This window comes from Mastomys coucha, unplaced genomic scaffold, assembly GCF_008632895.1.
Source record: "Mastomys coucha isolate ucsf_1 unplaced genomic scaffold, UCSF_Mcou_1 pScaffold15, whole genome shotgun sequence".
NCBI lineage: Eukaryota > Metazoa > Chordata > Mammalia > Rodentia > Muridae > Mastomys > Mastomys coucha.
Genome location: NW_022196897.1, coordinates 1,517,988 through 1,532,658, shown reverse-complemented (window position 1 = coordinate 1,532,658; position 14,671 = coordinate 1,517,988). Strand labels below are relative to the sequence as shown.

Below are 14,671 nucleotides of genomic sequence, written 5' to 3'. Positions count from 1 at the left end.
TTTTTTTTCTTGTTTTCTTTTCTTTTTTTTTTTCTTTTGGAAGGGAACCTGGGAAAGGAGATATTATAAATAAAGAAAACATCTAATAAAAAATAATTTAAAAAAAGAATTACTTTTATGTATATAAATGGAGCCTAAATTGTTTGTCCAGATATGTGTGTTTTTTAAATGGCACATTTTTTTGTTGTTGTTGTTGTTTAAAACTTATCCTCAAGCCAACTGACTCCAAAGTTCATGACTCTGAGCCACTACATGAAAACCAAAATCTAAAATATGAGCCCATGATTTTATTTTATCATTCCTGAACATTCAGCTTCCTAAAGTACTTGATTTCCAAGCAGTTCTCAGACTTAAAGTGTTATGCCTTAATAGTTAAAATTTCAAGAGAAAAATGGTTAAGATTTTTCCCTTGAAATCTTAACTTTTCCCAGCAAACTAATTTATAGAGGACATTGTGCAAGGGTCAAAAAATATTATTTCCCGTAAAGAAGGACAACCAGTTGTAGCTTGGTCATTACACAATAGAATAAATTCCAAAAGAGTTTCCCACTGGGTATGTTGTGTGAATTTCCTTCCTTCCATTTAGTTCTAGTGAATTCTATTTCCTGACATTGAAAATATATTTCCAAGGGAAAAAATTCTGTGAAAAATCTTAATATGTTTATTACCATTTTAAAGAAAATTTATCCTGTTTTTTTTTTTTTGGTGAAACAATTTTACATAGTCTGTTTGCCTTAGATATAATATAATAAAAACATAAACAACTAATTAACATATATTTTATTTCCATTTAAAGTTTTTCAAGTAAGAAAATAATTAAAATCTTTTCATTAAGGTAAATCACATTTCCAAAAGTCCCCAGAGACTTTTTCATATTTCTCTATAAGTTGTAGTTTAGTTTGAATGATTTTAAAGTAGTCTTACTGTCCACATTGGTGAGTAATTGATAGCTGTCTCTCTTTGTGTGAATACTTGCTAGCTAATGCTTCACCATCAACATGGAAATGCTTTTATGTTCTTCTAGGTTCTGCATATCACGTTCACATTTTTCAGTTTACAATCAGCAAGCAATTGTCCCCAGGAATACCTTCAGATTCATGACGGAGACTCCTCAGCAGATTTTCCGCTTGGTAGATACTGTGGCTCCACACCCCCCCAGGGCATCCACAGCAGTGCCAATGCTCTCTACTTCCATCTCCACTCTGAATACATAAACCGTGGGAGAGGATTTACTGCACGGTGGGAGGCAAAACTACCAGGTAAGTGGGAAATGAAGAGAAAGAAAAAAAGCAAACAAACAACCCCCCAAAACAACAACAACCCCCTCAAAACAAACAAAAAACAAAAAAAACATATTTTCATGATATTATAACAGGTTTGGAGACCTACAAATAATGCAATATTTTAAATAATTTTAAGAACAAATAATTTTAAAATGAATTTGATTTTGAATTCAAGGACAGAAAAACTAGGGTGCATTGCAAAGCTAGAATTCATCAGTATTAATGAACTACTGGACAGATTTGTGGGGTTGTTTTAACATACTATTTGTATTGATTGTTTCAGAACTTAATACAATTTATTTTGATTGCATTTACTCCCTCTCTTCCCCCTATTTCCTCCCATATCCATCCTTATCTCAGTCAATTTCATGTTGTTTTTTTTCTCTTTTGGTTTTGAATACTTCCCCAAGTTCAATTTGTGCTTTCTGTATACTCCTAGAGGTCCAAGGACCTGCATACAAGCTGGGCGAGAGTGACAAGCTGCCTATTAGCCCAGTGCTTGGCGGGTGGAGAAAGTAGATCCTCAGAGTGAGGATCCTAGACTAAGAAAACCCACCAACTCCAGGTTCAAGTGAGAGGCCTCACCTCGTTCTGTAAGATGGTGTGAGATTGAGAAAGACACCTGAAGCCAACCCCCGGCCTCTACATACACACACTCATATACATGACATACACACATGCAACAGAAACACTTTTTAATGTATGCACTGAAGTAAAGCATTCTACTCTATTTTATCTTCATCTATAGGTTCCAATGTGTGCTTTTGCAATGTGTGTATTCAATTTGAGATACTTTCCCATCTGTATGTTTGTTTCTCAGTAACTGTAGCTACCAGTGTGGTCACAAAATATTGATGCAGTCTATCAAGTGTTTGGAATTTGCATAATGGACTAATATGCTTTTTATTTTGGTGTTTCCGATGTAGTGAGAGAAAACATGTATTTTGTAATAATTGGACATGGCTGTCTATCTATGTTAACTTCGTCAATTTGGTTAGTAGCATTGTTCAAATATGTTATTCCTTCAGTGACTTAAGAAGCCGTTCTCCACTGATGAGAGAACGGCACTGAGGTATCAAGCTGTGATTATAGATTTTATTAATTTTGTTCAGACAACTTTGCTTAATATATTTTATTTAATTTTCCTTTCCTAATTGTTTTGAATATTTATTGTTCCTTTTTGTTCAGTGTATAGTGAGGATACATAAGAACTACTCTCTTAACTTTAAGTGAAATCAGCTATTTGTTGGTTACTCCTACACGCTTGGTGCCACCATTGTCCTAGCAGGCAGGACACCATTGTTGGGGTGGGGGGCGGGTTGGGACTCCCATGGGACCTTTGACCTTCAACTCAATTAGATGTAACTCAATCCTGTTACTACAAGATTCATTAGGTGACAAAAAAGATGCTCAGTTGGGACTCTCTGCACTCCATTACTTGATTTCATTAAGATTTCCTTCGTGTGTGTGTGTGTGTGTGTGTGTGTGTGTGTGTGTGTGTGTGTGTGTGTGTGTGTATTTTAGGAAGCTTCTACTATACTACCCATCAAATAGCACTTGATTTTAGCTGTCTCTCCTTGTATTCCCTCCATATCTGCCTTTCATTTGCTCCTCCTGTTCCAGCCTTTGTCCCTCCCACCAACCATCTAGAACTGTCTACTCTATTTCCCTTTTGTAAGGAGATGTATCTGTATACCCTAGTCCCTTACTCTATACCTAACCTCTGTGGTTCTATGAATTGTAGCTTGGTTATCATTGATTTAACAGCTAATACTATATCTATCAGACTCTTTTGTTTATTATTGTTTACTTTTTCCAACTTGGGCTTAATAAATCTGTATCTTGAACAGAGCATCACAGATAATCTGTTATAAGGTCTCTGGGTTGTATTCTCAAAACAGCTTTGTATTAGCAGGGAGTTACATTACTGATGGATTGCTTTGATCCAGTTGATGCCAGAATCGAGAAGGATATGTCAAAGTTCCATGATTCCTAAGAACGTGGTTCTTTCCATTCTAGCACAGGTTTCCTGAACTTTCAGTTCTTTTCAGAATTTTCACAAAACCCTTTCCCTTCTGACTGGGTCTATGATAACAGCATTAGGTTATTCATTCTCTTCAACCTTGGCATTCTCTGGCTCCACACCTGGAGCTGGTCTCAGGCATTCTGTAGTCTTCCTCTAAGTATCAACAGTTAAAGGTTCCTCTAAATACCTAAGAAACTCCTACAAAAATATTTGGTGCTGTCTCCATGCAACTGCTTTCTTTACATGATATGTCACTCTGCAATTTTGAATACTTGAGAAGCTTCAAATTCTGAGTTTTTGTTGACTTAAACTAGCAGAAATATTACTGTCTTCCTTGTTTACTTCCATATCATCTGAAGTTACACACAGGAAAAATTCCAGAATAAGCACAGGATTCAGCTCATAAGCTTTTCCACTTTTCAAGGAGCGTGGTACAATGTTATTTGTTCCTTAAGACCCATAAAAATAACAATAAGGAATTATCATAATACCAAGAATCAAGCATTGCTGAAACTTTTTTGTTTTTTTTATTAGATATTTTCTTTATTTACATGTCATATGATTTCTCATTTCCCAGTTTCCCATCCAAAAAAAAAAAACAAAAACAAAAAACAACAAGAACAAACCCCTGTTGCCTCCCCCCTCCCCATGATTGCCACTCCACCCTCTCCCACTTATTGGCCCTAGCATTCCCCTACACTGGGGCACAGAACCTTCACAGGGTCAAGGGCCTCTCCTCCCATTGATGATCGACTTTGCAATCCTCTACTATACACATGCTGCCAGAACAATCAGTCCTACCACGTATACTCCTTGGTTGGTGGTTGAGTCCCTGGGAGCTCTGAGGGTACTAGTTAGTTCATATTGTTGTTCGTCCTAAGGGGCTGCAAACCCTTCAGCTCTTTGGGTCCTTTCTCTAACTCCTCCATTGGGGACCCTGTACTCAGTTCAATGGATGGCCATGAGCCTCTACATTGTGCTGTTTGCATGCCATGTGCCATTTATCATGTTGTAAACTGGTACTTTGGTCAAAAAGTCTATTTAATTAATTTTTTTTCTGTCTTGCCAAGGTATCCACTTTTGATAGCATATCCTATCTTCTTTTTCTCTATTATTACTTCTGTATTGATTGGATTGTTCATCTTTTCATTCCAAAGCATCCCTTTGCACTTTCTGCAGTGTTTCTTTTTTAGCATCTCTTAGATTCATAGGAACCCACAAAATGATGAGAGATAAGTGTATCATTTCCTATCTATCTATCTATCTATCTATCTATCTATCTATCTATCTATCATCTATCTATCTATCTATCTATCTATCTATCTATCATTTTGTTATCAAGAGGCTTATAAATTTACTACATCAGGTATTTGCTTACATGTAGACCTTAGAGGATATACTGCTTAGTTTTTGTCAATTTGACGCAAGCTTGAATCAACTGGAAAAGGACCCTTAGTTGAGGAATTGCCTCTTTCAGAGTAGCCTCTGTACCCACAAGCTACTTATGCTTATTTGGGGCATTTTCTTAATTGGTAACTGAGGAAGCAGTGAGGGTCTATCCTTCTGTGGGTGGTACCACTCCTAGGTGGATCACACTTATTTGTGTAAAAAATCTGGTTGAGCAAATCATGGAGAACAAGCCAGAAAGCAACGCTCTTCTTGGGTCTCTGATGTTTCATTTCCTGCCTTCAGGTTCCTGCTTTGAATTCTTCCCTTGGTTTCCTCTATGATGATGGTCACCTGTCACTGCAAGCCAAATAAATCCTATCTATCCCTAGGCTGCTCTTGCTCAGTTTTTATGAGAGGAACAGGAAGCAGACTAGGAGAGAGAAAATGCACGACACATTTTTAACTTGCTCCCATTTCTTTTGGTATTTGAGTTAATGACTTGTTTCCCTGGGATTCTTCAAAATGATTAATTTCATTTTGTTTTGTTTTTTTATAAATTAGTATATTTGATAAGAGCTGACATTTTAAAAGATATTTTAGATTCTTTAAAAATGTTCTTTTTTCATATTTTTTTCTACTTAGTTTCTGAGTCTGTTGGAGCAGACCCTAGTTACTTCTGAATGTTGATTTGGTTTCTGGTTTGAAAGGACATTCCAGGCCCTTCCATATTTGGATGGCTTCAGCACTGCAAATAGGTGCTTCTGGAAAGAGCTGCCATTCTTTCTATGGGAAACGGACTTTAGCTCTTACGTCTGGGTGCTACAATTGATTTCTGTTGCTGGGTTTCTCCGTGTTTCCAGAATGCTCAATGGCCAGAAGTAGAAAACATCTTTTCTACTATTATTACTAATGGAGCTTAATAATATTGTTATTAAGAACTTAAGGTTTATTTTTCCTTGATATTTATGGCTCTTCTCTACTACACAAAAACCATGATTCCTGTTAGTGTACAACATTAGTGTATCACTTCTAGATTTGATCCTACAAATTTTCCTAAGATCAATGGCAATATTATCAGTAATAATATAATTGCAAACTGCTTAATGTTTTGTTGCTGGTGTTATACACGTTATATACATTTTGCATGGGACACATTGGTACACATCTATAGTTCCAGCACTCAGAAGGTAGAGGGCAGGGAGATCACAAGTCTCACATCTGTATGATCTACGTAGCGTGGCTCCAACTAATTAGGTAATAAAACTAAAGGCATATTGTTTTGAGCAGGATCACAGGGTTTTGAAGTCACATGTTCTTAGTATTCACGTTTAACTTTTCAGTTCAGTGAAATTATTTCTCCTGTTTGTGATTTTGGAGATTCCCTCTTAAATTTGTTAATACATGTCATTTTATAATTGTGTAAAATGTATGTACAGTGCTAAAGCCTTCTTAAGAACATCACGCATTTTTCAAATGTCTAGTTTCCATTCCTGACTCTTCTATCCTGCTAGCTGCTATAAGTAGATAGTTTGTAAAACTAGCTTTACACTTATACCTCCAATAATCATGTAGGCTAATGTTTTTCCTTTTTACATAAGAAGCAGCATTCTATATGCAGAAGTGTTTGCTTGTCCTCCCGGGGCCTGGAGACTGCATCAAAGCTAGAACAGAGCACAGCATTGCATAGATATGTCCTGGCCTGTTAAACTGTATACTGATGAGCACTTAACCTGTTTCCACTACCTTTTTGGAATTCTAAATTTTATGGCAACAAATGCCTTGTATGTTACCCTTATTCCAACTTTCCCACTGTGTCTTTGGGATTGTTTGGTCAACAGTATGCATAAGACTTTGCTGTTTTATGTGTCGTATTTCTTCTGCAGTGTTCAGAAAGTCCTGTGTTTTTATAACAATGTGGGACAGTGACTACTTCACAGCTAGCCTAATAGTTTGTTTTTAACATTCTGGATGTTTTGACTTTGAGAGTCTAGAAACCTTACATCAGTGGTAGCAGAGATGCTGGACATCTTTCTATGTGTGCAAGGGATGCTGGGAGCTTTTCATTGTACTTTCTCTTCATATTACTCTTCTTGTTTGAAATTTTCTCTATTATGGATGATAACTTAGATATTACACTTACATTTGATCTTTAAAATTTTACATGATTATATTATTTTATAAATTAAAAAATTTTATACTAATACTAGACTTTTAAGTTAAGTTTTAAAAATGCACTTCTCTCTGATCTTGGATATTCCCTGCTAGTAGCAATGAAAACCATGAAATTGTTTGGGTTTTCCTTTGGTAACAAAAGCTTTGGCTTAGTGTGTATGGTTATATGAATATCATATTATACATACTTAAAATGTCATCTTAGTTTATTTCTTTCTTAAGGTATATTTTACAAAGTCTAGATTGGTTGTTGTTTTCTATTACTTTTTTGATTCTACAGTAACATTTCTTACAAATCACCAAAAATGTTCCACTACATAAATGTGAAAACATTAAAGAGAAACTGTTCTTGTAGATATTTCTAGTCATTGACCAGCCACCTGAGGAGCTGTGCGGTGTGCTGGGGCTGCCACCTGGAAGCACCGGGGCTGACATCTGCAAGCCCAGTTCAGTGCTGGACTTGCTTCATTCCTGGGACAGTGGCTTAATCACCGTGTATATTTATTTGCAAACAGGAATAATATATTTATTTTATTTTTTTGTTATAAAATTAACATATAATGTATATGTTATAAAACTATTTCATAATTATATAATTTATATAAGTTTAATAATTTATTACAGCATAAGAAAAACTTTCTTAAAAGAAAATTATATGCATTCTTTAATTATTTTAAAATACATAGTGTTCTGGTTTATTGAAAGATGTAGGGGCTGACAGGAGTTCCAGGATTTTTTTTTTAAGGTGCTATATAGAAACTAACCTTCTAAGTGTATGGGATTGAATCTGTATTCCCATGATTTATGTCTCAGAAGGGTCAGCTCTGTGTCTTAAATCACATAACTCTATGACGTTCTGAGGAATAGAGTTCCTACATGGCTGATTTGCTTGCTTCTCAGTTGGTACTATATAGATGAGAAACTAGGCAGCTCGAAATACTGTGTAATTTATGAGGATATCCTAAACTCTTCATTGTCATACTAATGAAGCTTGCCTTCTGACCACAGAGTCTGTGAGAATCCTACGTGACTTTAGCATGCATATGAATTTAGTCATTTCGTCTCTTCTTTCAGAATGTGGTGGAATACTGACTAGTAATTACGGTTCTATTACATCTCCGGGGTACCCTGGAAACTACCCCCCAGGAAGAGATTGTATCTGGCACATCCTAGCCAATCCTGGCTCCTTGATAACATTTACCTTTGGAACCTTGAGCCTGGAGAGCCACAATGACTGCAGTAAAGACTATTTGGAGGTAAACAGATAAACAAACAACAACAACAAACCCTACATTTACATAGGATTTGGTAGAGTATAATTAGCACTCAGGACACTGTGGTTAATGATGCCCACAGATAGCCCTGATGTGTTACTGATGCTTAGTCAGCTGATGCTGTATCTCTACTCTCAAGTACACCAGTTTGTTATTCCGTTTTCTAGCTACACTTGAATGTAGAAGAGCTTGCCTTCCCTCCCCCTGCCCCTTATTGGAAATTCAGACTCCTGGAGTAATAGTAAAGCCTAGCAGTGATTGTCTCTTCCAATATAGATTTTAATTTTCAGTTTCCAAGACAAGCCCTCAGGGTATCACACCACTTGACTCTAGGGGTCCATGATTGTGTAGGAAGCGGTTGTCAGTGTTGAATCTCCCTGGAAAAGGTTGACAGTCACCCTTGGGAGGAGAAGAGTCTGCCTGTTCTGTTCCATTAGCCAAAGGTTAAAATAGGGAAGAAGAAAGGGATTGTTATGTTCACATCCCGTTCACAATTAGACACATCACAAATGTGGTTCTCCATTTGTAGACTAGAAAGGTCACCAAGGAGATTTGAGTTCTTCAGTCGTGCCTACACTTTTGCCACTGAAAATCTCAGTCCCCCACAGCACTGCCAAAGAGACAGTGAGCCTTTCTGAGTCCATTAGAGAGGCATGGAGTGCTATGGAATTATTCATAAAGGGTGAAGGATACAGCTGTCATGCAGGGCTCTGAAGTTAAAGTCATTAGTCATTAGCAGTGGTAATAATGGATTTGAAACCTTTGGGGATGACTCAAATATCAGCTTCTCCTTGGAAAGTCTTAGCAAAATATCCTTTTAGAAGTTGACAGTAAGAAGTGAGTTACTGTGAAATTAATGTTCAATAAATCTTATCAAATTAAGATTAAAGCCTTTTTATTCTTACATATTAATTTCTGAATAGCATATTATAGAAAGTATCAATCACCTGGAAAGTATTGAACTCCCTCTCATTTCTCATCAGTGTATCAAGGAACTAGTTACAAAAAAAATAAAGTAACACTGCCTTATAAATTTGCTGCCAATAGAAAAACTGATTTGAGTGAAAGAAATTGACCATAGGAGAATATTCTTCAGTTTATTCACTCCTTGGTGCTCTATGTAGTAAAGATTTTTACAATTATGTCAGAATTATAGAGTGCTCAATGTGATTTATTCAACACATAAAAAGGCAACAAGGGTCTTTGAGGACTAGAGACTACAAGAGACACTGGGTTCAATCCTTAGTTCTGTGAAGAAAGAGAGCAAGAGGGAGAGGAGGACAGGGGTAGAGGAGTAGAGAGGAGGAGGAGGTGGTGGTGGAGGAAGAAACCATCAAGTTGAGGTTACATCATGGATAGTTTTGGTAGGTGAAATGGCTTGGCTGGCAAAAGCACTGGTCTAGCAAGTTTGAAGACCTGAATTTGATGATCTGATCTCATAAAGGATGAGAACTAATTCCCAAATATTGTCCTCTGACCTCCACAAGAACTTCTGCCCACAAGTACACATGCATGCTTATAGATATGCATATACCTTCATGCACACATGCACATATATCCATGTATGCAAGTATACATATATACCCATTTATATGCACACACAATATATAAATATATATCCATACCCATAATACATGCTCACAAGCATATCCACACAGAATTCACACACATGAGCACATAAAAAAGGGGTTTATAAGATCACACAGTCAGCATGCAGTATGCACTGCATGCGGTGCTGGATGACAATCACAGGGATGCTTTTTAAAGGCAGCCATATGCTCCTTCTTTCCTATCTGCACCTCCCTGCGTACACCATGTACCTGCACAAGTTGCAGGTCAGTTCACATCACGACAACCCATTCTTCTATTTCCTTTGAAATACTCATTTTCTTCTAAATTAAAAATCCTAAGTATGTATTCAACCCCAGAGTTGAAATGCCAAGCAGAGCATGGGCATCTGACAAGGCTGTGAGGACACTTTCTTTCTGAACACTGACTGTGCATTTGTATTAATATGTGTATGTCAGGAGGACACCCTTCCCTTGTAAATAATAGAGTTTATCAAACCAGCACTTTAGACTGCTCTGCCTTGCTCCCATTCTTAAGTGACAGATTTTCTGAAGCTTATGTCCCAGGTGACTTGGTTCCTGAGAACTTGACTACTTCAACTTGTTTTTTTGTTTTTTTGTTTGTTTGTTTTAGATTCGAGATGGTTATTTCCAACGAGACCCCATTCTTGGGAAATTCTGCACTTCTCTGTCTACCCCACCACTCCAGACTACAGGTCCCGCAGCAAGAATTCATTTCCATTCTGACTCCGAGACTAGTGACAGAGGCTTCCACATCACGTTTCTAACCACTCAGTGTAAGTAACCTGCCCACTGGGGACTGACTGCACTGTGGAGTGTGGTGTCATTCTCACAGGTACTTGTTATGGCGTGCCTAAGCCAAAGGCATTCTTAGGTTAGTGACACGCCTTCATGAGTATTTCTCACACCACTTCAGATTCACTATCTTCAGAACATTAGATACTACAATACTCCTAACCCCTTCAATTATTGGATCCACACTATGACGGAGACCAGAGGTACCTAAAGTTAACTAATTCAGAACCTCAGCTCTCTAGTGGTATGTGCTGTTTTCTTGCATACAAAATTGTTCATGGGAACAGTACAGTCTGTCTGAAAAACATTGGCTTCATTCTTGGATCAAGTCCAGCGTGCAGAGCCAACATCCAGGAAGGTATTGTTCCTGCTCCTAGAGTTCACTCCCACACACGTCGCTATGGTGCTCATAATTGCATTCATACCTTGAAACAAAGGACAAAATGAATTAGTCTATGATTTTCATTTGAGTGAGTTAGAGAAGTTTGCTTTTGACACGTATTATTGTGTTTTTAGAGAGGATTCATGGGGGAAACACCTTGTAAGTCTCTGTGTTAGGAAAAATAATAAGCACTCCCCCTTGGTCTCTTCTTCCTCTGCTTTGGCTTCAGGCTGAATGCACATTCAATCTCAGTATTCCTACAGTTGTAAGTACTATTAATGATGACATGTTGCTCTTCTATACCCCCTCTCATTCAATATGCTTCTCTTATATAGTTATATATTTTATTCAGTCACAATATTTTATAAAGTGAAATAAATCTTTATGGAATGAAGCAAAGCATTAATGTACTTAAGAAGAAATTTATGGAGGAGAGCCATAGATTGGTAGTTCAATCACACATCTTTGTATTCACTTCTTTGGTCTTTATAGGGATATCCTGAGTATATATGAAACTGGAAAACCTTGTAATGGATGGCATGGGCTCACACAGGGTGGACCAAGCAGAGTGAATATTTAAATGTAGGGGAGAGCTAAAGTTTTGAACCTAATGTGTGGAAGTCAGAAAGATGCTATCCTCATGACCATTTCTTCCTTCCTTTGTTCTCTTCAGCGGATCTGTACTGTGGCGGGAATTACACAGACACGGAAGGTGAACTCCTCCTTCCTCCCTTGACTGGACCTTTCACTCATAGCAGACAGTGTGTCTATCTCATCTCACAACCCCAAGGAGAGCAAATAGTTATCAACTTCATCCATGTGGAGCTGGAGAGCCAGAGGGGCTGTTCTCATACTTACATCGAGGTAACCTCTCAACTCAGTTACTCTTGAGGGACACTCATTACAATTCTCATGTTCTGCAGAATGGTGGTCCTCAAGAGGCTGTCAAGCCGGGTGCATCTAGATCACTGGAGAGTTTGTCAGAAATGCTTGCCCTTGCTCAGCTTTACTGAGCATGCTGGGGAGTGGAAAGTCAAAGCAGAGAGAAAAAGAGCAAGAGTTCTTAGAGGAGCTAAAATAAAACAGACCTAAGAAGGTAAAACAGCAAGAGCTTCAAGATGGAAGCAGCAAAGCAATAAAAGGAAGGCTGAAGCTAGAGTAGGGCTACATTCCGAGCTGCTCAGTGGAGCTCTCATCACTAAGGCGCATGGTGTGAGTAAACATAACTCGATTTATTGATGGGATTAAGGCTTTGGAGAAGTTTTCTGGAGCAGTTTTGTATGTCAGACATCATAACCCAGAGAGAGTCCACTATTTGCCCATGGCACCCAGCTAGTCTTGGCACAAGCATGTCCTTTAAACTATTATGAAGAGGGGGATCACAAAACTGGCACTCAGGAACTTAATTTTGTAAAACAGAGTGACTATTATATAGTTAGAATGGAACTTGGTTAATAATTTAGTTTTTATTATAGTTAGATGTCTCTATATAACTTTGGGCAATTCTTTGAGTTTTCAGTTCCTTCTTCATTGGGATACCTTACCTTTTATTTAACCTTTGTGAGAAAAAAAAAATCCAGGAAATGAATGAGAAAGAAAGCCTTAGATGTTATTATAAAACATTATACAAATATAAGGTCTCCTAGACCAAATTTTTCCTCTTGTCTTGCTCATACCAGTTCAGCTAATAAGACTCAACTATAGGGCTGGTGAGATGGCTCAGCGGGTAAGAGCACACCGACTGCTCTTCCAAAGGTCCCGAGTTCAAATCCCAGCAACCACATGGTGGCTCACAACCACCCATAATGAGATCTGACACCCTCTTCTGGTGTGTCTGAAGACAGCTGCAGTGTACTTATTTATAATAATAAATAAATCTTTAAAAAAAAAGACTCTACTATAGCTAGCTATTCACATATTTACATTCTGATGTGTGCATAGCTTCGTAAGGTATTGATGGAAATTATAGAAGATTGCTATCTTAAACAAGACCACCCATTCACACATACACATGTATAAACATACACATGCACACACATATTCATGCATAGACAGACAGACAGACAGACAGACAGACAGACAGACAGACACACACACACACACCTCAACTAAAGTTCCTCCTTCTAAAACTACATTTTGCCCATGGTCAGTGTGATATGGCTAAAGAAGGATGAGTTTAAAGAGATTAATTTTTAGTTCATTTGTTCTTACCTAAGAAAGCTTTTAAATTATATAGAACAGTATTGCAGATGTGACAAAAATAATCTTTTCAGAATAGAAAGCAGTGTCTTATTAATATTTTATAAGTGAGTCAAGCCATCAGAACTACTGTGAATTAAGGACACAGAAGGTAATAATAAAAGTTCAAATTTTTATTCCAAGAAATGCAAGTTGTGGATTGAATAAGAATATCTAAAGTATATGACATTAAGGTGGAGGTTTGAAGTAGGCTATAGAGGGAAATGAATGGGATTTCATACCCCATTTATATTTCAAACCATAGAACCTACTATGGAAATCCTCAGGGAAACTGTAAAAGAATCCTTCCAGGAGGCTGATGGACTGGAGTGGCGTGCCTCCTGGCCAAACAGAGGGGTTTCTGGGAAAGATCTTCCTTCTTAGAAATGCGCTGCATCCTTGCATAACTTCAGTAGCCAGCTCTGACTTGGGTGGAAAGAGAATGAAAGAAAGCAGACATACAGACTGACAGACAGAAGAGCTGAGACGGGGTGTGCTATACTCTCTGATGGAGAACCTGCAGCACCCTAGAAGCTTAGCCTACTAATTCTATTCAGTTGGGCAGAGAGACAGGGTTCTTGCATAGAACTTAACAAGAAGGTGGGCTATTACTTACAGACAAACATGGAAACAGAACTATTGTATATAAATTAACAGGGAGACTGGGTTAGCTGGCCTCAGTAGGGGCAGACACCACAGGAGCAGAGTCTTCAGGCCAGAGATATCCACAGGGAGAAACATATGGCATACGTTTCCCACACATGAAGTCTTTGCTATCCCTTCGAGCCTCATCCCAGCGGAAAGTTTCAACATTTTCTGTGGGTCTGAGGCTAAGGCCCTTGACATGGCCACTTCCATATGAACAGCACACAATCATTCAGATCTTGACTCACCTGGGCCTCCTCCACTCCCCACAGAAATGGAAATAATGTTATATTTATGATAAAAAAAATTTAAGTGTATTATACATGTGAGAATACTATAAATTAAAAGAATGGAGCTCTTGACTTGAGTTCTGCTACGGTTGGTTGGAAATGGCTCCCCTGAATACAGTACATAGTGGGTATCCAGTTGAGCAGTTGGCAACAGAAATATTTTCAAAAAACGAGGATGCCAGGTGCAGTGGCCAACACAGCCCCAGGGACTGAATAAGGTAAAAATAGGATAAAACAAAACCAAAATCAAACAAACCAAAAACAAATAAACCTAAAATCAGACTACAGTGACTAGAATCAGAATGAAGGGAAGAAAATAAGGGAAGCACTAAGCTGGTGTTGCCATACATAGAGAAAAAGAGATAAAGATGTTGGGGTGTATTCTGAGAGCCTGCAGCACTCACCATGCCCACCCCAGTGAGTGGCCAAGAAGCTCATCCACGATGGGAGGAGAGGGAGGGCTGCATGCTGAGCTTATAGTCAGGAGAGAATGCTGAGCTTATAGTCAGGAGAGAAGATACTTCTAGAAAAAATATTACATTTTCTTTTCTTTTCTTTTCTTTTCTTTTCTTTTTTTTTTTGTTTTCT

The 14,671-nt window shown here is 37.9% G+C and overlaps 1 protein-coding gene across 2 annotated transcripts in view; it reads left to right on the top strand.

Moving 5' to 3' along the window:
- Nucleotides 1-14,671, top strand: part of Cubn (cubilin) — a 219,199-nt gene that overhangs the window by 24,395 nt on the left and 180,133 nt on the right. For both annotated transcript variants that reach the window (XM_031369044.1, XM_031369045.1), the window contains exons 14-17: nt 1,025-1,259; nt 7,945-8,126; nt 10,347-10,509; nt 11,584-11,774. In XM_031369044.1, the coding sequence (XP_031224904.1) occupies nt 1,025-1,259; nt 7,945-8,126; nt 10,347-10,509; nt 11,584-11,774 (771 nt within the window). The remainder of the gene's footprint in view (nt 1-1,024; nt 1,260-7,944; nt 8,127-10,346; nt 10,510-11,583; nt 11,775-14,671) is intronic.